Source organism: Marmota marmota, unplaced genomic scaffold, assembly GCF_001458135.2.
Source record: "Marmota marmota marmota unplaced genomic scaffold, marMar, whole genome shotgun sequence".
Lineage (NCBI taxonomy): Eukaryota > Metazoa > Chordata > Mammalia > Rodentia > Sciuridae > Marmota > Marmota marmota.
The window spans coordinates 35,343,653-35,368,592 of NW_026000229.1; the positions used below are offsets into that span (position 1 = coordinate 35,343,653).

Consider the following 24,940-nt stretch of genomic DNA (forward strand, 5'->3'; position numbering starts at 1 on the left):
GGAGGGAGGGAGGGAGGGAGGGAAAGGAAAGAAAAGAAGTCATATCTTCAAGGTACAGTATGTTTGCAGCTCTGATAGGAAAAAATAAATAAATAACCAACCCACCTGTGCATTACAAAATAATAGGAAGGAAATTTACCAAAATCTATACCTCCGTTCGCCAATAAAAAAATCTATATTCAAAATATCATTTATGTGAATTAGAAATAGTATGACAAAAATTACTTTTGAAAATTTGGTCTTCCTCAAAAGAGCATATATTTTTACTATAAATTATTTTTGGCATTAGTAATCAGTTATTTTTCTGAGCCAAAGTATAGCAACTTTGACAAACTAAAACACAGAGTACTCAGTAAATCTTTGTTAATGAATGAGTTTAACATGTCTGACTGGGAAACATTTCTCAAATACACACCATACATTCAAAGAGGCAGGATACCTGACAGAAAGTTTGGGTTGTAATAGGTGTAGGAATTTTGCAATGAATCACACGATTATCCCAGGGTATTATGCATCCTACCATGCCTTCCACAATGATTAGTAAACATGTAAGTAAATAGTTTTGTGTTTTCTTTGCAGCATTTACTCTTTGATCAGTCTGAATCCCTCCCCAGGAGTATTGAATGGATACACTCTTTAAACTCCTGCCATGGTCTTCCGACTCCTTTTTTCACTTTCTCTTTAAAAAATTTTTTTCTACCTGATTTTTTTTTTTTTTTAGAGAGACAGAGAGAATTTTTTTTAATATTTATTTTTTAGTTTTCGGCAGACACAACATCTTTGTTTGTATGTGGTGCTGAGGATCAAACCCAGGCCGCACGCATGCCAGGCGAGCGCGCCACCGCTTGAGCCACATCCCCAGCCCTCTACCTGATTTCTTTTACACTCCAACTGGAATTTTTTTTTTTTTTTAGTTCTGGGGATTGAACTCAGGGCCTCAGGTACTGAGCTACATTCCAAGCTCAGAAACTTTTTTTATTATTATTTAGTAAAATATAAAGAAGAAAATCATAATCATTCACAATCCCTTTGCTCTTAGACAACGAAAGTTTCTTTCTTTCTTCTTCTTCTTTTTTTTCCCCTGTGGGGGTGGTACTCAGGATTGAACTCAGGGGCACTGGGCCACTGAGCCACATCCCCAGCCCTATTTTGTATTTTATTTAGAGACAGAGTCTCACTGAGTTGCTTAGCGCCTTGCCATTGCTAGGACTGGCTTTGAACTCTCAATCCTCCTTCCTGCCTCAGCCTCCTGAGCCACTGGGATTATAGGCATGAGCCACTGTGCCCGGCCATAGTTTCTTATATTTTCTTCCATCTTTTAAAAATTAGTCTATAAACATTGCTTACCAGGTGAGTAAGCTGCAATGTTTTGTATCCTACTTTTTCCTCCAGTTAACGTCATAGAAACTTCACCAGCTTCCTTTTTAATTTACAGCATAATTCACCATTTCCACTTGCCTTACTTTTCTTCAAGAGGAAAAGCCTTCTGGGTCCTAACGGGCTGTACAAACCCTTTTTCATGACTATTTGTCTCTGGCCTTCCTCGGGGCAGCTGTTTTTTCACTCATCCACTGACACTGTTGGGGGAAGCCAGACTGAGCCAATTCCAGGCTTGAAGGGACAGGTCCAAAGGGACAGATTCAAGCCAAGCTTTGCCTTCCACATAAGCTTCAACAGGAGACCACAGGGAAAAGATCCTTCAGCAAATGTTTTAAAGGCTTAAGGCTGAAGCTCCTTCCCTAAAGTAAAACGCACCTGGAACAACGGGGAAATTTCACAGAAGGGGTGGGAGGAGGAGGAAGTGGCAGCCCCACCCGACTCAGGGATGGAAAGAAAGGTTCTAGTAGGATGACTGTAAATGCTCAGGGAGGCAATTAGGTCTAGAATCCTAATGCTGACTAGTTGAAGGGCTTTGGCGGACGGGAGAAGGAAGGAGATGGAGCAGGGTGAGTACTGGCAATCTGTTTAATATTTCTGAGGTGCTGAGAGGGGAGAAGTTTGGAGAGCGTAAGGGGTAAACAAGAGACGATGGTTAGTTGTGAAATCTGGCTCCTTCCTATTTTCTCATCTTCATCTGGACCTTGGGGCACAGATCACACAGCTATTCATTGTCCATCTGAAGCCGTGAACAAATTTTTCTTTAAAATGTTGAATCTGGGATAGCCTTGGGAAATCTAAGGGGTCTTGGCAAGTCTTGGTCCCTGCCATCAGGTGTCTTTGAGTACCTGAGAGGCGATTTCTGTGGCTAGGCCTGGAGCTGTGGGAGGACTCTTTTCAGGTCCTTGACACTTCTTTGCTCTGGTTTCTCCTCTGGTTCTCAGCTCCCCATTGAGACTTGCTGTTCCTGCTCCTGAGCTCAGGTCCCTGGCCCCTTTAGGATCCTCTTAGAGCCTCTGCTGTTTAGGACCCAACTCAGTGTCTGCCAGGAGAGGTCATCTCACTTGAGTTATGCATTTCTTTATCCTGTACTAAGTCAAATATCATAGACACTATTAGAAATTAAAATGTGCTGGTTTTAAAATATAATTCAGAGTTTAAGATAAAAGGTTCAAGTGGCTTGTCTCTGTGCCCCATTTCAGGGTATTTTTGTGCTACATTCTAGACTATCTTCCCTCTGGGTTATCTTCAACTAGGTAAACCTAAAATGTTACATTATCTTTTAAAATAGTGTACTTTTTTAGTGGGGGAGTGCTGGGAATTGAGCCCAGGGCTTTGTACCTGCTAAATTCATGCTCTACAACTGAACTACACCCCCAGCCCCTAAAACAGAATACCTTTGTCAAACAAGCAATACATGAAAATTTATACTGGGGCTGGAGGTGTAGCTCAATGGTAGAATGTATGTTTAGCATGTCAAGGCCCTGGATTCAATCCCCAGCACCAAATAAATAAAATAAAATAAAAATATCTTACACATACTTGCAAAAAGTAAAAAGTCTGTAAATTAGAACTTAAAAATCAAATACCCCTTTGCATACATACACACTCCCAAACCTTCTTCTCCCCTATGGGAAGGCACCTATACTTAATACCTATGTTAAACTGAGTGTGGTGGTGCATGCCTATAATCCCAGAAGTTCAGGAGGCTGAGGCAGAAGGATCACAAGCTCAAAGCCAGTCTCAGCAAAAAGCAAGGCACTAAGCAACTCAGTGAGACACTGTCTCTAAATAAAATATAAAATAGGGCTGGGGATGTGGCTCAGTGATTGAGTGTCCTTGAGTTTAATCCCTGGTACCCCAAGAAACAAGAACTATGTTAAAAGTTTAATCAACTGCTTTCAAATAATATATTATATAAAATTGTATGTAAATCATATAAAAATTTTAATAAAATGTATACAAATGAGATATAGTACATATTATTTGACAACTTAAAAAAAAAAAAAACTTAGAAGTGTATCATGGAAATCTTTCCATGTCAGTGCACGTTGGTTTTTCAAAAATTTGCAAAGACTTACAGTTTTTCATTCTGGGCATATAAGCACAATTTATTTAATACATTGGTTAACTTGTTTAAGTTTGTTACTATCTCTTTCAATCGGCCTCTAGATTGTTTCTAATTTTACTCCTTATAAATAATGCTACAATGAATGTCCCTATTGATATCACTTTGTGTATGTGTACAAATTTTTTTGTATGAAAGATTTCTGAAAGACCAACTGTTGGATCAAAGGCAATAACCACTTTAAATATTTAATAAATATCAACCAATTTTTCTCCAAGAGGTCTATCTGAATTTACACTCCCACCGTAAGTGTATGAGACAGCCCATTTCCATACGCCTTCAACAACATAGGTTATTATTTTTCTTTTAAATATTTTTGAGTGAATCAAATATAATCATCGTTTTAATTTGCATTTCTATGATAATAGCAAGATTGCCTTAATATTTCCATCCAGTTTTATATATTATGAATAATAATCCTTTGTCACATCCGAGGCAAAAGACCTAATAACCCGCTGGGCACAGTGGCACACACCTGTAGTCCCAGTGACTCCAGAGGCTAAGGCAGGAGGATCCCAAGTTCAAAGCTAGCCTCAGCAACTTAGAGAGACCCTGTCTCAAAATAAAAAATAAAAAGGGCTGTGGTGATAAAGCACTCCTTGGTTAAATCCTCAATACAAATGAAGAAGGAGGAGAAGGAAGAGGAGAAAGAAGGAGAAGGAGAGGAAGAGGAAGAGGAAGAAGAAGGAGAAGAAGAGGAGGAAGAAGAAGGGGNAGAGAAGCTACATAAAGCCAACCTGGAGCTGGTTACACTTAGGAACCATGCTCAAGCTATGAACAGGAAAGGCTTCCCTGGCCCTATTCTGTCCTGTGCATGGAAGGTAAGTGCTCATCACTGCCCCTGGGAGGTATATATAGAATGAATGAGAGGCTTCCTGGGAAGGCTCAGTGGTCTTGGTAGGAAAATATCAGGCCCCTCAGGAACCAATGAGATGCAAACAGTTTCCAGCAGAATCTAGGCCTGTTGCTTTCAGAGTTTTGACTATGACCTACATTTGGTTTATATCATGGTCAGTTACACAAAAAGTTGTCCTTGTTCTACCATGCTAAGAGAAATAAGCACGACTCTGAAAGTCAAAGGTCCAGTGTTTTCTCTTATGTGGAAAAGAGAGAGACAGAGAGAAGAGAAAAAAAAAGGAATTAAAATAGGGAGATCTCACAAAAATAGAAGGGAAATATGTAGAGGAAGGGAATGGAGAAGAGAGGGAAGACAGGAGGGCATGAGGAAATACTGGAGGATGAAATACCAAATCATGCTGTACCCATGTATATACACAATGAATCCCACATTCATACATACACACACATATATACATATATACACACACACAATTATAATGCACTAATTAAAATAATAATAACAAAAGGGAGATCAGTAGAGTAGAACAAATAGGGGAGGGAGGAAGGGATGGAAAGGGAAGGTATGGGGAATGAGATTATGAGGTTATCAAATTATGTAATGTGCAAGTATGAATATGAATCCAACTTTAGTGTATCATGATATGTACCAATAAAAATAAAATTTAAAAAGTATCCTTGTTCTTCCTATGTGTGATGCATTGTGATATTTTCTAACCTATTTTTCTTAATAGTGATCACCTTTTTTTCCAAGTCCTGCTCCTTCCCCATAGGAAAACATCTAGGCTTAAAATTCTTGTGAACAATTTGATCAACAGCTTCCAAATAATACTAGATGATATAAAATTGTTTTACACAGATTAGATTATTTAAAATGTATTATCTGTAGATTTGCTTTTTAAAAAAGCATCATACATCTTTCCATGAAATCTTTCCATGTCAGTGCATGTTAGTCTATTAAGAACTTGTAACAACTAAGAGTTTTTCATTTCGGGTATATAAGCACAATTTATTTAATACATTTGTTTATTTGTTTAGTTTGTTACTATCCCTTATTGATGGACCTTCAGATTATTTCTAATATTTGCTCTTATAAACAATGCTGCAACAGATGTCCCTATTGAAATTAAATGTGTAGTTTTTTTTGTTGTGTTGTTTTTTTGGTGGTGCTGGGGTTTGGACCCAGGGCCTTGTGCTTGCAAGGCAAGCACTCTACCAACTGAGCTATATCCCCAGCCCATGTGTAGATATTTTATACTAAACATTTTTTCAAGAACAATTATTGGATTGAAGGCAATATCCATTCTAAATGTTGATGGTAGTTGACTGATTTTTTTATGGTAATTAACTGATTTTCTCTGTATGAATTTACTTTCACTCCCATAGTTAGTATATGAGACAGCTTATTTCCATATACCCTCAATAAAATAGGTTATCATTATTCTTTTAAATATTTTTAAATAGATCAATGTAGATCTCATTATTGTGTTAGTTTGCATTTCTGCGATGATAGGCTGTCTTCTTAATATTTACAGCCACTTTTATATATTATGGATAGCATTCCATTGTTTTTGCCCTTCTGATGGATTACTCCTCAAATATCATGCACACATGCATCTGCCCCTTCAGCAAACATCCCTGATCATCTACCAGGAAAGGCAGGAAATTATGAAGTTAAAAGGGGGGAAGACTCTGGAGCCAGCCTACCAGGATTTGAAAACCAGCTCTACCCAGCACCTTCTTGCACATCAAAAACAATATAAATACTCCATTACAGAGTGGTTGTGAGAGCATAAATTATCTTAGACACATAAGATTCTTCAAAGAGGGACTGCCATGTAGTTAAGAATTCCATGGAGCTGGGATTGTGGCTCAGAGGTAGAGCACTCGCCTGCCATGCGTGAGGCACTGGGTTCGATCCTCAGCATTACTTAAAAATAAAATTAAGATATTGTATCCCCCTATAACTAAAAAATAAATATTAAAAAAAGAATTCCATGGACATTAGTGATACCTTTCTGAAATTAGATTCCATGCTTCATTCTAAGTTTAGAGGAATCTACGTTCAAGAAGATGACTGAAGTCTCTGCTTATGTGAAACTAATTCTAAGATGCTATTATTAAGTATTCCACAGAAAATAAAGTGTTGTGATAGCAAGTGATTGTAGAGTGAGAGGTGGAGCATTATATTCAGTGGCCAAAGAAAGCTCCTATCCTCTGAGCCAGACCTGAGTTGTGGGATGGAGGCTTCCATGAGAGCAGGGCTGTCTCAGGTTTTGATTTCTCAGAAGACAGGAGTTTCACTTCTCAGAACTCCCTGCAGGCAAATCGTTGATTTAATGTCTCCTTTTTTTAAAAAAAAAAAAATCTGATAATATATCAGGATATGATTATGCAATTTGATCCTTTTATACCCTTGACTTTTCGTTAGTCATTCATTAGCGCCAGGAGTCTTGTCTCTGGGGCTCACCTCTCCTCTTACTCATGTCATTAACTCCCAAGGGACTGTGGCCAAATCAGGCATTGTGGGTGCTGACGTGTTTTCACTAATTGAGCCTGCTGGATTTCCTGCATTGTTGAACCTCTTCCTGATCCTCTTGGCTTTCTTTTCTGTCTCCCTTGGAAGCCCTTGCTTTTATTCTCTTAAGTCATCATCTCCTTGACATGAAAAGCCCTTCAGTGAGCTAAATACATAATTATATTAAGTGGAATTAAAAAAAAAACCCTAAGTGTCTTGTGGAGAATGCATTTTCTCAGTACACTGCAAACTTGGACAAGGAGAGGAAGATATCTTTCTTCTCCTCCCCTTTCCTTCCCAAACTGAGAGAAGCTACATAAAGCCAACCTGGAGCTGGTTACACTTAGGAACCATGCTCAAGCTATGAACAGGAAAGGCTTCCCTGGCCCTATTCTGTCCTGTGCATGGAAGGTAAGTGCTCATCACTGCCCCTGGGAGGTATATATAGAATGAATGAGAGGCTTCCTGGGAAGGCTCAGTGGTCTTGGTAGGAAAATATCAGGCCCCTCAGGAACCAATGAGATGCAAACAGTTTCCAGCAGAATCTAGGCCTGTTGCTTTCAGAGTTTTGACTATGACCTACATTTGGTTTATATCATGGTCAGTTACACAAAAAGTTGTCCTTGTTCTACCATGCTAAGAGAAATAAGCACGACTCTGAAAGTCAAAGGTCCAGTGTTTTCTCTTATGTGGAAAAGAGAGAGACAGAGAGAAGAGAAAAAAAAAGGAATTAAAATAGGGAGATCTCACAAAAATAGAAGGGAAATATGTAGAGGAAGGGAATGGAGAAGAGAGGGAAGACAGGAGGGCATGAGGAAATACTGGAGGATGAAATACCAAATCATGCTGTACCCATGTATATACACAATGAATCCCACATTCATACATACACACACATATATACATATATACACACACACAATTATAATGCACTAATTAAAATAATAATAACAAAAGGGAGATCAGTAGAGTAGAACAAATAGGGGAGGGAGGAAGGGATGGAAAGGGAAGGTATGGGGAATGAGATTATGAGGTTATCAAATTATGTAATGTGCAAGTATGAATATGAATCCAACTTTAGTGTATCATGATATGTACCAATAAAAATAAAATTTAAAAAGTATCCTTGTTCTTCCTATGTGTGATGCATTGTGATATTTTCTAACCTATTTTTCTTAATAGTGATCACCTTTTTTTCCAAGTTTATTCCACAAACTACTAATGGGTTGGATCTGAAGTTTAAAAATTGCTGTTGAGAAACTGAAAGCCACCTGTCTTAGATCTTTTCCTGAATTTTCTGGTTTCAATGGCATATCCATTTAAGTGGCCAAATTACATCAAGAGGCTTAAAAACTTTGTATCATTTGGTTCAGTAATTCACCTTTGATGAATCTGCCCCAAGGGAAGATTGTTCCCAGCAGGATGATCAAGAAACCTCAGTGAACATTCTGTTTTCAGCTAAACATTTGATAAACTTATGGGAAAGACAGAAATGTGAAAGCTGTGTTTGATTTTAGACTTCAACTAAAATTTTTAAATATCTAATTCAACTATTTTTACATAGAGAATTAAATATAGTCACAGCTAGTTGAACAATTGTACCCAGAGTACTCCTAATAGCTCAGTGTCAACCTGGAGGACAGTTCTGAGGATACTCCATTGGCCTCCCAACTTAAGCCCTGGTGCTCAGAACCATCTTATTACCAATTAATTGGAGAAAGACAGTTTTGCCAATCCACAGATGGCCAAGTAAAATATTTGGGTGAAAAAAATCAGGATTCAAAAACTTCAGACAGGAGAGATGGAAAAACAGAACTAACCTTTGTGGAAGTTCAGAATGCAAAGGGTACAAAAACTAACTGGGAGCAAATGAGAGTTTTTCCTCTAGGATGCTATTTAGCCACATCCCTGGCCTTTTCCCACTAGATCCTAATAGCAGCCTCTCTCCAGTCATGACAACTGAAATGTCTCCAGACATTTCCAAATGCCCTGGGTGGGGGAGATTTCCTGTTGCGGTTCACCGGGATAATTTTTTTAATATTTTATTTTTTAGTTGTAGATGGACACAATACCTTTATTTTGTTCACTTATTTTTATGTGGTGCTGAGGATTGAACCCAGTGCTTCATTCTTACGAGGCAAGTGCTCTACCACTAAGCTACAATCCCAGCCCTCACTAGGACAATTTGGTGTTCTACTAAGGGAAAGACTTAACAGGTTTTCATTGACAGTAAACACAGTATACATCTGCAAAAATAGCTAAGTGTGCAATCTGAGGCTTCTTAATACGTGGGTATTAATGACCTTCTCATTTCCATGAAGTTGAAATATGATTGCCTTCCCATTTTTCAGATAAGGACACTGATGTCTGGCAACATAAGTGGCTTGTTCAAGGTCTCACAGGAAACTTTCCAAGGTGGTAACCTGGGGCTGTGTCACTCCAGAGCCAGCATGCTACGAGACTTTCACTATCATACACTACACGTACTTCTTAGAAAGCAGTCAGTGCCCTCCTCAGAGACCTGGAACATGACTGAGAAGCAAGCAATAAGTTACAAATAACCCTAAGCCTGCCTCATGTCCTAAAATAGGAACATGCCTTGGAGTTGAGGCCCCAGCCTCCAGTCAGCTCAACTTCATTTCTACAAAATGTTAATATGTTTATTCTTATGTCAGCAGGATTATAAAGTAAATTTCAGTTATCTGGAATCATTTTGCCTTCTGGGTAGCCTAATCCTCCAGCACTGTGGCTCCGGGTCCAGGTGTGGAGGTTATCAGAATGGAAATCCTCCTCATCACTGGCCAGGGCCTACTGAATTGCCCTCTGAGGCTGAGTCATGAAATTAGGAAGCAGGGAGGCAGAAGGGCTAATAATGAACAGGAATATTACCTGTCAGAGTCAGGTTCTACAGAAATGACTGAGAAACTTTGGGGACACCTATACCCAGAGAGTCACAGCTGGGCATTTACCCATCCCTTCTTCTCCCCTAGTGGCGGCCTTGGAGCTCAGGTCTGTTGACCTGCAGAGCCCCAGGAACAACAAAGGGCACCACACACAGGAGATGGGCCTGAAGCGGCTCATTGTGCGCAGAGGTCAACTTTTCAACCTCCAGCTGAACTTCAACAGACCCTTCCAGCCCCACACAGACTCCATCACCTTTGTGGCTGAGACCGGTGAGCTCGCCCTCCTAGGCTCTGTGCATTCCCTCAAAATGTGGACATCAGCAGAGTTGGTCTGCAGGATCCCTGCCTCTTCTTTCTGAGGAGCTCTCACCCCTCTTCTCCTGGGATACCCCAGGACCCTCATGCTCAGTACCCTGCTGTTAAGGAAAGATTTGGCCAGCTCAGCAAACTCTGAAGTTGTGGTCATAACACCCCAATTTTAAGTACATAGGCACTCACCCATGATCCCATCTATTCCCCATGAGAAACTTTCAGGTAGGTGCTATTATAATCTCCATTTTACAGATAAGGAGGAAAAAAAGTGAAACAAAGGCACAGAGATCTAAAGTGGTTTACCCAAAGACTCTCAATGGCAGTAAAAGCATTAAACTAAAGGACTTAGCAAGTAATGGGAAAGGTGAGGATTCTTCCAGGCCACAGGAATCCTATACCACAAAGATTTAAAAAATAGGTAATATTCCTGATAGGTAATATTCCTGTTTTCTTATTTTATTTTTTAATTTGTTCTAATTAGTTATACATGACAGCAGAATGACTTCAATTCATTGTACACAAATGGAGCACACCATTTCATATCTCTGATTGTATACAATGTAAAATCACACCATTCATGATGACTTTCTCATTCTACCATCTTCCCTACCCCCATGCCCTCTTCCCTCCCCTCACTCCCCTCTGCCCAATCCAAAGTTCCTCCATTCTTCCCCTGCCCCTGCCCCCCATTATGGATCAGCATCCACATATCAAAGAAAGCATTTGGACTTTGGTTTTCTGCTTAGCATGATATTCTCCAGTTCCATCCATTTATTTGCAAATCCCATAATTTCATTCCTCTTTAAGGCTGAGTAATATTCCATTGTGTATATCTACCAGATTTCCTTTATCCATTCATCTGTTGAAGGGCATCTAGGTTGGTTCCATAGTTTAGCTATTGTGAGTTGACCTGCTAAAAACATTGCTGTGGCTGCATCACGTAGTATGCTGATTCTAAGTCCTTTGTGTATAAACAAAGAAGTGGGATAACTGGGCCAAATGATGGTTCCATTCCAAGTTTTCTGAGGAATCTCCGTACTGCTTTCTATAATGGTTGCACCAATTTGCAGTCCCACCAGCAATGTATGAATATACCTTTCCCCCACATCCTTGCCAACATTTATTGTTGTCTGTATTCCTGATGATTGCCATTCTGACTGCAGTGAGATGAAATCTTAGAGTAGTTTTGATCTGCATTTCTTTAATTGCTAGAAATGTTGAACACTTTTTCATATATTTGTTGATTGTATATCTTCTGAGAAGTGTTTGTTCAGTTCGTTATCCCATTCGATTGGATGATGATGATGATGATGATGATGATGATTTTGGTGTTAAGTTTTTTGAGTTCTTTATATATCCTGGAGATTAGTGCTCTATCTGATATGCATGTGTATACCACATAGATTTTTGAACCTCCCTTTGGGGTCATTTTCTCCTACATAGGACCTGAGCCCACAGAGCTGCTGGGAACACGAGCCTCGTTCTTACTTACACAGGCCCGGCAAGAGAAAGTCTGGAGTGCTTCTGACTTCACCATTGACTCCAACTCTCTCCAAGTCTCGCTTTTTACACCAGCCAATGCAGTCATTGGCCACTACACTCTGAAAATAGAGATCTCTCGGGACCAAGGTCAAAGTGTGACTTACCCACTGGGGAATTTCATCCTGCTTTTTAACCCATGGAGTGCAGGTAGGACTTGCTCAAAGGTTATAATGCTAACCTGATCCATGGAGAACTCTTGAGAAAGCTTAGAAGATAAATTGTAGTCTATATCAATGTAACATAGTATCATGTGCTCGAACTAAACATCACCTTTATCAAGAAATTTTAATGGCACCATGAAAATATTCATAGGATGACCTCAAACAAAATTAGTTCCGAAATTGGAAAATGATATGCTTGTAATCGTATTAAATACATGTCATAGAAAGAAAGTGGACGGAATATATTACAATGTAATGATGGGTGTCTCTGAATAGTGGGAATGAATGATTTTCATTGTCTTTTTTTCTGTCCATCAATAGTTTTGAAAACCTTAATAAGCTTATAAATTTTACAATCTATATTTTTTAAAGTATAAATTACATTTCTGGCCTCTGGAGAAGCACATGCTAAACTTTTAAGGGGATCCAGTGTTAATATCTGTTGCCATCAATTCACTGACTACTCCTCCGATTTTCAGAAAGCTACTGTCATTACTGGTTTTTAATTGTATTGCTCTGTTTTTTGGTTTGGGGTTTTGTTCTCTCTGCGACTCTTTACTGCTCAGAGGACGACGTGTACCTGCCAAGTGAAATACTGCTGCAGGAGTATATCATGAAGGATTATGGCTTTGTTTACAAGGGTCGTGAAAGTTTCGTCACCTCCTGGCCCTGGAACTACGGGCAGGTAATAGGATCCCCTGGGGTGGGTTCCTAAGGCTGGTCACTACAACTCTGTTAGTTCATGAAGGACAGCAACAAAGGGTACAGTATGAGCTGCTGGGTCAATTTCCCTTCCAGTGAGAGGGACAAGGAAGAAGGGGGAGGGAGATACCCTTCCTTTTTCACCTTTTATGTTCTTATGGAAAGCTAAAACATATTCAGAGTAGACAGGTGAGTATAATAAATGTCCATGTACCTATCTCTCAGTTTCCACTAGTGACCAATTTATGGTTTGACAAATGATAGCTCATGGGTCAGTTGTGGCCTACAGCCTGTTTTGTATGGCCCACAAATAAAGAATGTTTTTCACATTTGAAAGTTGTTGAAAAGAATTTCACAAGAACCATTGAAAATTATACAAAGTTCAAATGTTGGTGTCTATCAATAACATTTTATTGGAACACAGCCATGCTTGTTTATTTGGAGATTGGGGATGCTTTTGTGCTCAATGGCAGAACTGAGTTATTGAAACAGAGGCCATGACCTGCTAAGGCTGAAATGCTTAATACCTGCCCTTGCCCAGAAAGACACGCCCATCTCTGGTCTTTACTCCTTTAATCCTTTTTTCACCATGAATTTTTTTTTAAGCAAATTGCAAAACCTTATCATTCAATCCAGTATACTTCAGAATATGTCTCCAAAAAATGATTCCTTTTGAAAAATCCACAATAATCAAAAAGAGGAATAGTAATTCTTCAATAACATCAAATATTCAGTCCTGTACAGAGGGCTCTTGGGCTTGAACAACTTCCATTCCTATCACCAAACGTGGTGCATATAGTTTCTTTCTTTCTTACCTCAGTCCTGTGCACAGACCACACGGGGAAGAGTTGGGTAAGCTCTGGGAGCCTTGCTGAAGGAAATCCATTCTCCAAGTATGGCAACTTGTGGAAAATTTGAAACTGAGATGATACCAGTGTATTAGACACATGCCACAAACACACATTGCAAACCTATGTCAGAAGTTTACACTGGACTTTCCAGTGTTCACAGAGTCAGCTCTGAGCTCCTCTACCTGGTTTCAAAACCTGTCACAATCTTTCCCCCCACCCCCTGTTGGCCCTATCCCTACGGATCCATCTGATCCTTTTTTGGTCTCACAAGTCCACCAGATAAGGGACTACCTAAGTCCTTGGGACCTACCATGCTCAAAGACCTCAGGTAGATGTTCCTCACTCTCCTCACTTTCTGTCTACCCCATCCATCCAAGCCCACTAGTTCAAATCCTTCTCTGCTCTCTTCAGTCAAAATGCATTCTCTGCATTTTCTATCAGAGCCACCTAGTTTACTTTTTCACAATTCCAAATTTAATACATTCCCAATTTGGTTTATAAGCTCATGGAAGGCAGGACCTTGTCTTATCTTTAGCCCCTACATCCCCACCACATAACACCCTCCCTAAAAGTCTGCCAGGGACTCAAAGTTTCAGAATTCTAGACATTTTTGCTCTTCTCTCTTTTCTCTCTTGAAATGGCTTGGAAGTTTGAAGAAGACATCATAGATATCTGTTTTGAGATCCTGAACAAGAGCCTGTACTTCTTAAAGAACCCATCCAAAGACTATTCCCAGCGGAATGATGTGGTGTATGTGTGCAGGGTGGTGAGCGCCATGGTAAGGATAGAGGCTTCCTGCCCCTGTCTGAGAATAGTCTGAGTTTCCCCTGGCCCTATGGAAACCCACTTGTCTGTGCTTTGCAGATCAACAGCAATGATGACAGCGGCGTGCTGCAAGGGAACTGGGGAGAGGATTACTCCAAGGGCGTCAGCCCCCTGGAGTGGAACGGCAGTGTGGCCATCCTGCGGCAGTGGTCAGCCAGGGGTGGGCAGCCTGTGAAGTATGGACAGTGCTGGGTCTTTGCCTCTGTTATGTGCACTGGTGAGTGAAGAATCACTCAATCTTCACCATGTCCCTTTGAGACTGGGCTCATAAAGTTTCAGTAGCTTGCTCATGGCCCCACAGCCATGGAGTTGTGGGCATGCATGCTCTTAACCAATGTGCTATGCAGTCTTGGAGGGTCAGCTTGTTGCAGTCACTCCATGGTCTCCTTGATGGCATAGTGAGATTATTAACATAGCCACCTGGATAAAGCAGCTTGTAGTCTCAAAGCAGAGGTAAAATGGCTTCTTTCTGCCATCCATTTGGCTTCTTAGCTCAAAGTGAGCCTGGAGTCAAGGAACAAGGTCAGAGAGCTGGGGTGCAAGCAGATGGTCTGGGATAGCTACCTCATGGAGGCTTCTGTCTCATGAGGAATGGCAACTAGAGATGTATTACCTTGCTAGTTATATTTAAGGAGCATTGAGACTTTTATGCATTATCAGTTATTTATAATTCAGGGTAAAGTCATTGGCCAGATTATTTGTGAATTCGAGAGAGAGACAGAGGTCTGCCTGTCTCCCCCATGTAAGGCCAGCAGACCTTCCACATGGCTGCCTTGTCATACCGTGGTGCCCAGGATACATTTGCTCAACTAACAGGTTGACTCTATGTTGGAGAAGGCAGGAGCACAGGACAGAAAGTACAGAGACAAGGGCCAAAGCTCTAGGCTTTTCTGAGAGGGTCAGCATAGGCCGGCAGTTACATTCAGGTGCTCCAAAGAGAGAAGAGGTTTAAATCTGAGTGTCCAATCAAGTGGCCTCCCTTGCCTATTTGTGAAATGGGGCTGAGACTCTGCCAGAACTTAGTATTCTTAGTTTTGCCTTGGCCTGGGAAGTCTGCCACAGTGGCCAGGCAGGTATTATGGAGATAGGCTCAGGTCTTCAGACTCTGGGGTCAGAAGGAGAAGGACTAGGTCCACAACCTGGCTCCATTTCCAAGCCCAGTCCCCTCACAGGCCAGTTCTGAGGCCACTGAGTGGGAACAGCTGCTCTTGCCAACTGCCTCTGGCCATTTACAGCCCAGGCCTTGTTCACAGGAACTGTGCTAGGATTGGATAGGTGACTATAGACTTCTTGACGGCTCTTCAGCGAATCAAAACAAAAGGATTGATCTCTTTCAGCAGTCCTCTTACACTTCAAAGCATTGTGCACTTCCCAGCAGTGTCAGTTGGCACCGGCTGCTCCTCCTGAGAAGGAGACAGGCGGGATGGGACCAAAGTGTTAAACAAGGTTACAAAGTCACGCCTGGCTGTTGGCTTGATTTCATCTGACTCTGGGCAGGTTGAGTGTGTGTGTGTGTGTGTTCTAGATTTGTGGCATCTTAATTCAGCTTTAAAAAGCCTTTGTAGTACTATCCTAAGAAGCCACAAGAGGGCGCTGCTGCCTTATCAAAGATGGTCACTGCCTCCGGATGGTTTTTCCTTGTCTCTGATGGCATCTTCTATTGTATCTCTAAAAGTCTACCATATCCTTCCATCCATTCTCTAATGTCCTACTTCTCTCCCCCAACTCTTGTCTTCAAGTAAAATTACAGATCCCAATTTTTTTATACCTTTATTTTATTTGTTTTTTAAATTTTTATGTGGTGCCAGGGATCAAACCCAGCACCTCAAGCATGCTAGGCAAATGCTCTACCCTGAGCCACAACCCTCGCCCCACAGATCCAGAATTTAATTTAATTTTTAAAATTTCTTTGTACTGGCGATTGAATCCAGGGGTGCTATGCCATTGAGCTACATATATAGTCCTTTTTATTTTGAAACAGGTTCTCACTAAGGTTGGCCTTGAACTTCTGAGCTTCCTGACTTCAGAGTTGCTGGAATTATAGGCACTGTGCCCAGTTAGACCCAGAAGTTTATAACTGAAAATCATCTAGTCCAACTCCATTTTGTTACATGCAAGAAAACTAACCCAGAGAAGTTAAGCCACTTAATTAAGGTCACTCAGCTTCTCTTTGGAAACTGGCCATAGATTTAAATTTCTTTCTAATTAGATGTTTTAGGTTTTCTGTTTTTAACTTGGACAGTTGCTGTGTAGAAAACGCCCTAAATGATAAATTGATCCATTAATTACTGTTTTAAGTGACCATCAAATTATTTCTTTCTCTTGTGTGATGGACACCATTGATGGGGCAGGTACATAGCAGGGTTCTGGGCCTGGGTATGGTGCTCTGGGAATAAAGGAATTATTTCAGGTGTGGACCTACAAGAATATTGACTCTTTTTTCTCACCAGCTTGAAAGTTAGAAGTTATGCAAAATTATGCAAAACAGTAATTCTGCTTGACTTGCGCTTAGCAATTCTTTCTTCTTTTTCTTCTCATTAGTAATGAGATGCTTAGGTGTTCCAACTCGTGTGGTTTCTAATTTCCACTCTGCACACAACATGGATGGGAACTTGACGATTGATACCTACTATGACCAAAATGCAGAGATGCTGCCATCTGAGAAACAAGACAAAATATGGTGAGGGGAACTGTCTGGAACAGATCTTTGCTGTGCCCCAGACAGGGAGGAATAAATACTTCAATGTGAATTGTCTCTGACCCAAGAAGCAGTGACATATTATGGAGAATTATGTCTGTGAATGAATAACCTGAATCTAATCATGAGGAAAGATCAGACAAGCCCAAAATGGGAGCCATTCTGGTAAAATAAACAAATACTGTTCTCAGAATGTCAATGTAATAAAAGAAGAAAAGGCTGAGGAACTGTTCTAAGATCAAAGGAGACTAAAGGTGCTTGACCACTAAATGCAATGTGATCCTAAACTAAATTTTATACTGGCTGGGAAAGGATGCTATAAAGGACGTTATTAGGTCCACTGACAAAATTGGAATATAGACAATAAATTTGATAAAAGTATTATGACCTGTCCCCTTCGGGGGTCCCCCAGGTACCAAGCACTTTTGAGCCCATTAATTCATGTGATCCACCTTCTGAAGAGGTGCTAAGTTTGGTTAACTGCACAGGGTTATGTAAGAGAAGATCGCTATATTTAGTAAATACATACTGAAGTATGAATGTACATATCTGTATCAATATTGAAAGAAAGTAAATAAAGAAAATGTTGATAATAGATGAATTGGGTATATAGGTGTTCTTTGTACTTTTTTTTTGCAACTTTAAGGTTGAAATTACTTCCTAATCAAAAGAAAAAAAAAAGAAAAGAAACAATGATAGGAAGCACTCTGCCTAGTATTGGGTACCTGGTAGATCCTTAGGAAATTAAGTCCAGTCTGTTTTCTCCCTTCTACAGGAACTTTCATGTCTGGAATGAGTGCTGGATGATCCGAAAAGATCTCCCACCAGGATACAATGGGTGGCAGGTTCTGGACCCCACTCCCCAGCAAACCAGCAGCGGTGCGTGAGGTGGCAGGATCCCAGGAGGACAACAAGGGTGACTGACCATGAGAACAGGAGGCCAGAGAGGAGCCATGTGTTCTCACTTTACCCCCTCCCCAGAGTCATAGCTGAGACAGCTTTGGATTGGGTCTAACCTTATGACTGACAGAGGGATCACCCAGATAGTCACTGGGCTGCTCTGTTCTTTCCTCACGGGTGACATGGGGAAGATGGTAATGGCAAAGGCCTCTTCAGAAGGTGGATCACATGAATTAATGGGCTCAAAAGTGCTTGGTACCTGGGGGACCCCCCAAGGGGACAGGTCATCAGTGTCAACTGCCCACCCTTTTCCCCACTTCCCATGGCCATGACTAATTGCATTGGTCCAGGTGTCAGAGTCATATCCCACAATTTCTGTTGCCTCCACAGGGCTGTTCTGCTGTGGCCCTGCCTCTGTGAGGGCCATTAAGGAAGGGGAGGTCCACCTGGCGTATGACACCCCTTTTGTGTATGCCGAGGTGAATGCCGATGAAGTTATTTGGCTCCTCAGGGACGGCGAGGCCCAGGAAATCCTGGCCCACAACACCAGTTCCATCGGGAAGGAGATTAGCACCAAGATGGTAGGGTCAGACCAGCACCAAGACATCACTGGCTCCTACAAGTATCCAGAAGGTGCTTGGGCAGGGGATGAGAGGAGGGGACGGGTGAAAACACCTTTCTACTGCTCCCCAACTTAGATGGCTTCAGGTTTAAACCATCACCATGTATTCACTTCCTCCTCCTAGGGGACTATCCTGGACCCTGGGCATGTGACCCTCAGGTATGGGTGTCAGATTTAGCAAATAAAAATACGGGGTGCCCAGTTAAATTTGTATTCCAGATAAATTCAGATAAACAAAAGAAATTCAGTATAAGTAGATACCCAATGGTATATATGACATATTAAAAAGTATTCACTATCTGAAATGCAAATTTAACTGGGTGTGATTTTTAGTATGTTTCAAACATTGCATGCAAATATTAAAAATTATTTGTTGTTCATCAACAAATTCAATTTAAATTAGATATCCTATATTTTATTTGGTAACTCTTCTCAGTGTTATACCATCATCTTTCTGTGTCCCTGGCAGTAGCGGTAGCAGTAGTGGGGAAGATGGACACTCAGAAGGAAAGGGCTTCAGGGCCTGTGGGAGGGAGTGGACATCCCCATAAAGAGAGCTGGGGTGGAGTCAGGTCACCTGAGAACTAAAGAAGGCTCTGCCATGCTCTAGCCACGAAAGCTGAACAGTATTACCATCCCTGTGCCTCCACTTACTCATCTGTAAAATGGGATAACAGTACCTCAGAGGGTTAAATGAAGAATTCACAGAATGCACAGGGAACGGACCTTTGGCACACAGTAACTGCTCTAGAGGAGTCCACAGTATGGGAATATTTTGGGTCCAGCCTTAATGTTGAGTAGCCACCAAGGGCAAGGGTTGAAGCTTACTTTATTTATTTATTTGGTACCAGGGATTGATCTCAGGGACACTCAACCACTGAGCCACACCCCAGCCCATTTTTGTATTTTATTTAGAGACAGCGTCTCACTGAGTTGCTTAGCGCCGCACTTTTCTGAGGCTGGTTTTGGACTCACCATCCTCCTGCCTCAGCCTCCTGCACTGCTGGGATTACAGACATGTGCCACTATGTTGGACTATTTATTTATTTATTTTTTAATGTTCCTTTTTACTTATTTTTAAAATTTATTGGTTCTTTTTAGTTATACATGACAGTTGAGTCCATTTTGATGTAATTATACAAGCAAGGAACATATCTTATTCTAATCAGGACCCCAGTATCTCTCCTTTTCCTTGCTTTCCCCATCCCAGATTGCCCTCCTTCTGTCGATCTTTCTGCCATTTGCCCATAGCTATTTTTATTTTAAATTAATTTCTTGTGGATGTGCACAATGGTGAGATTCACTGTGGTGTATGTATGTACATACAAAAGTTATGTCAGATCCATTCTCCTGTCTTTCCTTTTCCTATTCCCCCTCCCTCTCTTCTTTGCCCTTTGTCTAATCCACTGAACTTCTATCCTTCCCCCGTATTGTGGGTTAGCATCCACATATCAGAGAAAACATTTGACCTTTGGTTTTTTTGAGATGGGATTATTTCACTTTGCATGATAGTCTCCAGATCCACTCATTTAGCTGCAAATGTCACAAGGTCATTCTTTATGGCTGAGTAATACTCCATTTTTTGTGTGTGTGTGTGTGTGTGTATAAAACACATTTTTAAAATCCATTAATCTGTTGAAGGGCACCTAGGTTGGCCCCATAGTTTAGCTATTGTGAATTGTATGAAGCTGTATTTAAAAGGCTTAATGTATGTCTTCGGAAAGATCCTGGTCGGGGGAGAAGCCTCTGGCCTTGATGATGATGATGGTGTTGTTGGTGGCAATATTGATGACAAAGAGTAGTGCTGAGTACTTACATTCAACAACTCACTTAACCCAATATATATATTCATCTGTATGAAGAAAGCAGGTACAGATGACAGAATTGAGCCTCAGGAGGAGAGCTGGGAGTTGAGTTGCTAGTTTCCCCAGGAAGGTCATTGGTTCTTTCCACCCCTCCTCATGGATGTCTTTGCTGTGTCTCTTTCTGCCAGGATCCCCTGAGGAGCGGTCTGTATTCATGAAGGCTTCCCATAAAATGCTGGGACCAAAGGGAGCTTCATCACTCCTCCTGGATCTCCTGGGGTCCAGGGTCTTTGAGGATCAACCAGTGCAGCTGCAGCTTCACCTGGCCAGGATGCCAGTGTGGGGCCAAGATGTGCCGCTTATGCTGCATGTCTGGAGGGTACCAGAGAGAGCCCACCCCAGGGGTCCCATCAGACTGGTGGTGCGCTTCTGTGCACAGCCCCTGCTGCATGGGGGTGGCACTCGGAAGCCCCTTTGGAGGCAGATGGTGCACTTGAGCCTGGACATTGGGAAGGGTGAGTGTTGGGAAGGGTGAGTATGAGGCAGGCCTGAGAAGGCACCTATAGGGAGGGGAGCTTTGGGTCCATGAACAAGATTGGGCTGTTCCAGTCAGATCACAGAGAATCCCTGCCCCCACCCCACCAACACACACACACACACACACACACGCTGCACAGTGAGGCTGCCGTCATTGGTAGGAAGTCGAATGCCAGCTGTTATACTTCTGATGCCATCCCACCAGGAGATACATAGCAGTGAGCTCTGGGGACAGTCTCAGGGTAAGCATGTTCTCTCTCGTTCTCTTTCTCTTCCTCCCCACTCTCTCCCACCCTGTTTCAAATCTCTTACCCATTCCCTAGTCTCAGAATGTTGTTGTGTGTGTGTGTGTGTGTGTTTCTTTTCTTTTTTTAAACATATATTTTTTATAGTTGTAGATGGACAGAATTCCTCTATTTTATTTATTTTTATGTGGTGCTGAGGATCAAACCCGGGGCTCACACATGCTGGGCAAGAGCTCTGCTTCTGAGCTCCAGCTCCAGCTCCAGCTCCAGCTCCGTGTTTTTTTTCTTTTTCTTCTTCTTCTTCTTTTATCTGTACTCAAGAGATACAATGGCCGCTCCTCCTGCCCTACAACAACTACAGAAATAAGCTGACTGATGAAAAGTTGATCCGTGTGTCTGGCATTGCTGAAGTTGAAGAGACAAGGCGGTCCATGCTGGTCATAAAAGATCTCTCTCTGGAGCCTCCCCTCTTATCTATTGAGGTGAGATCTCTGGACAGCGATGGGGGCCCAGTGGGTCTCTGACTCACAAACACAGGGGCTGAGGGTTCAGTAGCAAACAAAACACTGTGCCAGCCTCAGACACCAACACGGTATGGTGTTGTCTCTTATGCTCTGTATAGAGTACAGGGCAAGACCTGGAAACATCTCAGAGAGGGGACGGTTTGCGTAGGCTGCACAAGAAGGTGCTGTCTGGAGAAATGAGATGAACATGAAGTCATTTTAAATAAGGAAATTGCTTTCCAAAGGCAAAGAAACAAGACAGGCAGTGACTAGGAGATGCAGTTGAGCAGGCAGATCTGAGACCATAAGGTGAAATTCAAAAGGTGACGCTAATAAGGGTGATAAGAAAAATGAGAAGTGAGCCTCAGATTTCAGGTTTGGGAGCAACCTGGGCAAGATCCTGATACGGCTCTTGCATTCGGAAGGAATGAAGGGGAAGTGGAGGAAGGCAGGGGTTTTCCTCATTTCCTGTTATGAGTATTTTCCTTCCCTGGAGGCTCCTTACCCCACTATCCCTCCCACTCCCAAAGACTTTTCCACTGTCTCGTCCAAACCTGGCTCTATACCTGGTGGCTTTGTCAACATCAGGACCCACCCCACCCAGAAAGATATTTGGGAGGCTCTAGATCTGATCATAAATCTGCTGGCCCACTCCATGGTTTTCACCTGGGCCCACAGTCAGGTAGTTGGCCAAGTAATACTGGGCAGCCTCGGTGGTGGGGCAAGTAGTAGGCCCACGTGCAGACACAAGCCTAGTGCTGAGATGGGGCCCCTGCTTGCTACCTGGAGGACAGCTTTGGTTGCAACAGGGCCCTGAAGCAACATAGCAGAATGGCAGGTGGGCTGTGAATTGGTCCCCATCAGTAGGTGACCTAGGAATGATTTGTGTGACTGCTGGATTCTAAAGTTATTTTAACCTATTTTACTTGGACATCCTCATTAGGGACTTGGTTCTTTATTTGAATTCCAGATAAGTCAGGGTGTGTTATTCCTTCTCCTTGATTCTCTGGCCAAGCCTGAACATGCCCCTACTGTGACTGGGGTGATCAGAGCTCATGACTCCTTTACTGATATCCATCATGTAGCTGGCACAATCATAGGCACAGGGGTTCTAGAAATGAGTAGGACAGAATCCCTGCCTCCCACTCACAGGCCAAGGCTTGTCAACCCATGACACCAACCTCAAGAGTGAAGCTCTGAACACACCTAGAAAAACTCAAGAGTGCGTTCTGATGATGTATATGGAGGTACCCAGCACAGGGGATAGAACTTGGTCTGGGATCTGGGCCTGCTGTGTCAGGTCCATGGGCTTCATTGTTTCTTCCCTGATGGAGCAAAAGGGTGGAATGATGTCACTGATAGCACATGGGTGGCACATGACACTCCTTCTTTATCTTGTAACTGGGTCAGACACTACTAATCCACTATGATTGTTTTGGATTTATCCTTGGGATACTGTTTAACGCAGAATTGCTGTTAGCTACCACTAACTCTTTGCAGCTGGCACTTCAGTTGAAATCTAGTAGGTATCTTGAACTAGATGGAGGAGAGGGAAAGAGGTTTTAACTTTGTTCCTATTCCTGATTGGTGGTAGCTTCCTGAGGTATCTTGACCTTCTAAAAGAGGCCAGTGTGTTAATCTCAAACATCCTCAGCTCTTAGTTTTCTCTCCCAACTGCATCACTGAAGCTCTGAATAGCAGTCCCTGGTGGTCACGAGCAGGATGGGGGAGGAAGGTCATTAAATAGAGTACAGAGATGAGGCTAGCTGCCCAGGATACCTGTGCTCCTCTCTACACAGGTCTCTGAGAGGGCTGAAGTGGGCAATATCCTGAGAGTCCACATCACCCTCACCAATACCCTAATGGTGGCCCTGAATAACTGCATCATGGTGCTGGAGGGAAGTGGCCTCATCAACGGGCAGATAGTAAAAGAGTAAGTAAAGCCATCCATCCACCTCTTGAGCTGATCTCTGAGAAGCAGTGCCTCATGGGAATCATAGGACTCTCCTCAGTCTCTGGATGGTGCCTCTTTTCTCCCATTATCCCACCTTCCTCAGGAAAGGTGGAGCTTGGTGGTGCTGGAGAGCGGGAGGGGTCCTGATCACCCACCCAACCAGTCACAGTTCCCAGCTCTCCTTGACTTTCAGCCTTGGGACTCTGATGGCTGGACACACCATCCGAATTCAAGTGGACTTCTACCCTATCAAGACTGGACCCCGCCAGCTGCAAGTCCTCATCAGCAGCAAGGAGGTCAAGGAGATCAAGGGCTACAAGGACATCTTTGTTGCTGCAGCTACAGCATCCTGAGCCCTACCTTGCCCTCTCATAGCTCTCACCAGTCCCCCGACCCCCTGTAGCTCCATCTTGTTCCTTTCTACTCCTGATTGCATTCTCTTGGCTCCACCCCTGTCCTGGTGTTCCCACCCTGGGAACAAACAATAAAGATGTCTTTAGTTGTCTTCTCCTATGCTAACAAGCCACTTATTGCTACTAGCCTGGCTGCCAGCTGTGTGGCTAGATCCTCCCTTTTCCCTCTTAAGGACCTCAACCACACGATATGTCCGCCATGATTCCCTCTACAGCTTCCTCTCCGGAATTAAGGATTCCCCCAGAGGTAGGTCTGGTGAGGGTGTCCTGGATGGGCTGAGAGGACAGAAAATGCAGTGCCAACTGCCAGAAGCTGCACAGCAGGATTTTCTGCTGCCGACCTGAGAGCATCCAGCATGGCAGGGCTTTTCATCAAACATTCACCCCACAAACCCCATTACCCAATGCCCCCAGGAGGCCTCTTCATAGCGGGCTGCTCCCGGGCAGCAGGCCCTACTTTTCCTAACCTGGTCCTTCCCCTCTTGCTTCCTCCTCATCTATCATCCTCTCCTTGTTTCCCTAGCCCTCCTCAGTCTCATTTCCTTTCTCTCTTTTTTGTACTCTGGTACTCTTTTCCCCTGTGGTTATCAGAATCATTCATATAATTCTTGATAATTTGGGAAGGACAGAGAAGTGGAAGAAAATGAAAGAAAAACCATCAGTAGCTTCCCCATCTCAGAGGAAATCTTTTCTAACATTTTATATCATTTTGGTCCTTTCCCCCCACCACCACTGCTTTCATTGAGTTTTTTTAAAAGCTATCATTACTCCATTTGCAAGGCTCTTGGTTCAATCTCCAGACTCATGAGGAAAAATAAATAAATCACCATTACAAATCTACATCTCCCTCACAGATAATTTGGAAAATCCCAAAATACAGAAAAGTGGAACATCTTCCTGTGGGCTCTTGTCCACTCCTCATCTGCTCTGCAGTTCTGCAGATTCATCTGGCTCCTCACCCTCCTCCTCCACCTCCTCTCTGTTTTGCTTGCTTGCCCCCAGTCCTCTTCCTCCCTTCTGTTTTTTCTCATAGTGGCCACCTAGGCCTGCACCTCCCCAGCCCTCCCCATACTGGGCTGCTTGGTC

General features: G+C 42.5%; 1 protein-coding gene across 1 annotated transcript; it reads left to right on the top strand.

Annotated features, from left to right (window-relative positions):
* Positions 1-7,285: 7,285 nt before the first annotated feature.
* On the top strand, positions 7,286-23,794 carry Tgm7 (transglutaminase 7). Its single transcript, XM_015480108.2, has 13 exons — positions 7,286-7,292; positions 9,872-10,054; positions 11,540-11,785; positions 12,366-12,484; positions 14,002-14,130; positions 14,217-14,394; positions 16,719-16,857; positions 17,651-17,754; positions 18,166-18,408; positions 20,391-20,717; positions 21,306-21,466; positions 23,287-23,420; positions 23,635-23,794. The coding sequence occupies exons 1-13, from the start codon at positions 7,286-7,288 to the stop codon at positions 23,792-23,794; spliced, it is 2,130 nt and encodes a 709-aa protein (XP_015335594.1).
* The last annotated feature ends 1,146 nt before the right edge of the window (positions 23,795-24,940 follow it).

Bases quoted from the DNA above. Each gene is read 5' to 3' on its own strand.
- Tgm7 (XM_015480108.2), top strand. The intron at 14,131-14,216 runs GTAAGGATAGAG...TGTGCTTTGCAG, and splicing joins GCAGGGTGGTGAGCGCCATG to ATCAACAGCAATGATGACAG. The intron at 14,395-16,718 runs GTGAGTGAAGAA...TCTTCTCATTAG, and splicing joins TGCCTCTGTTATGTGCACTG to TAATGAGATGCTTAGGTGTT.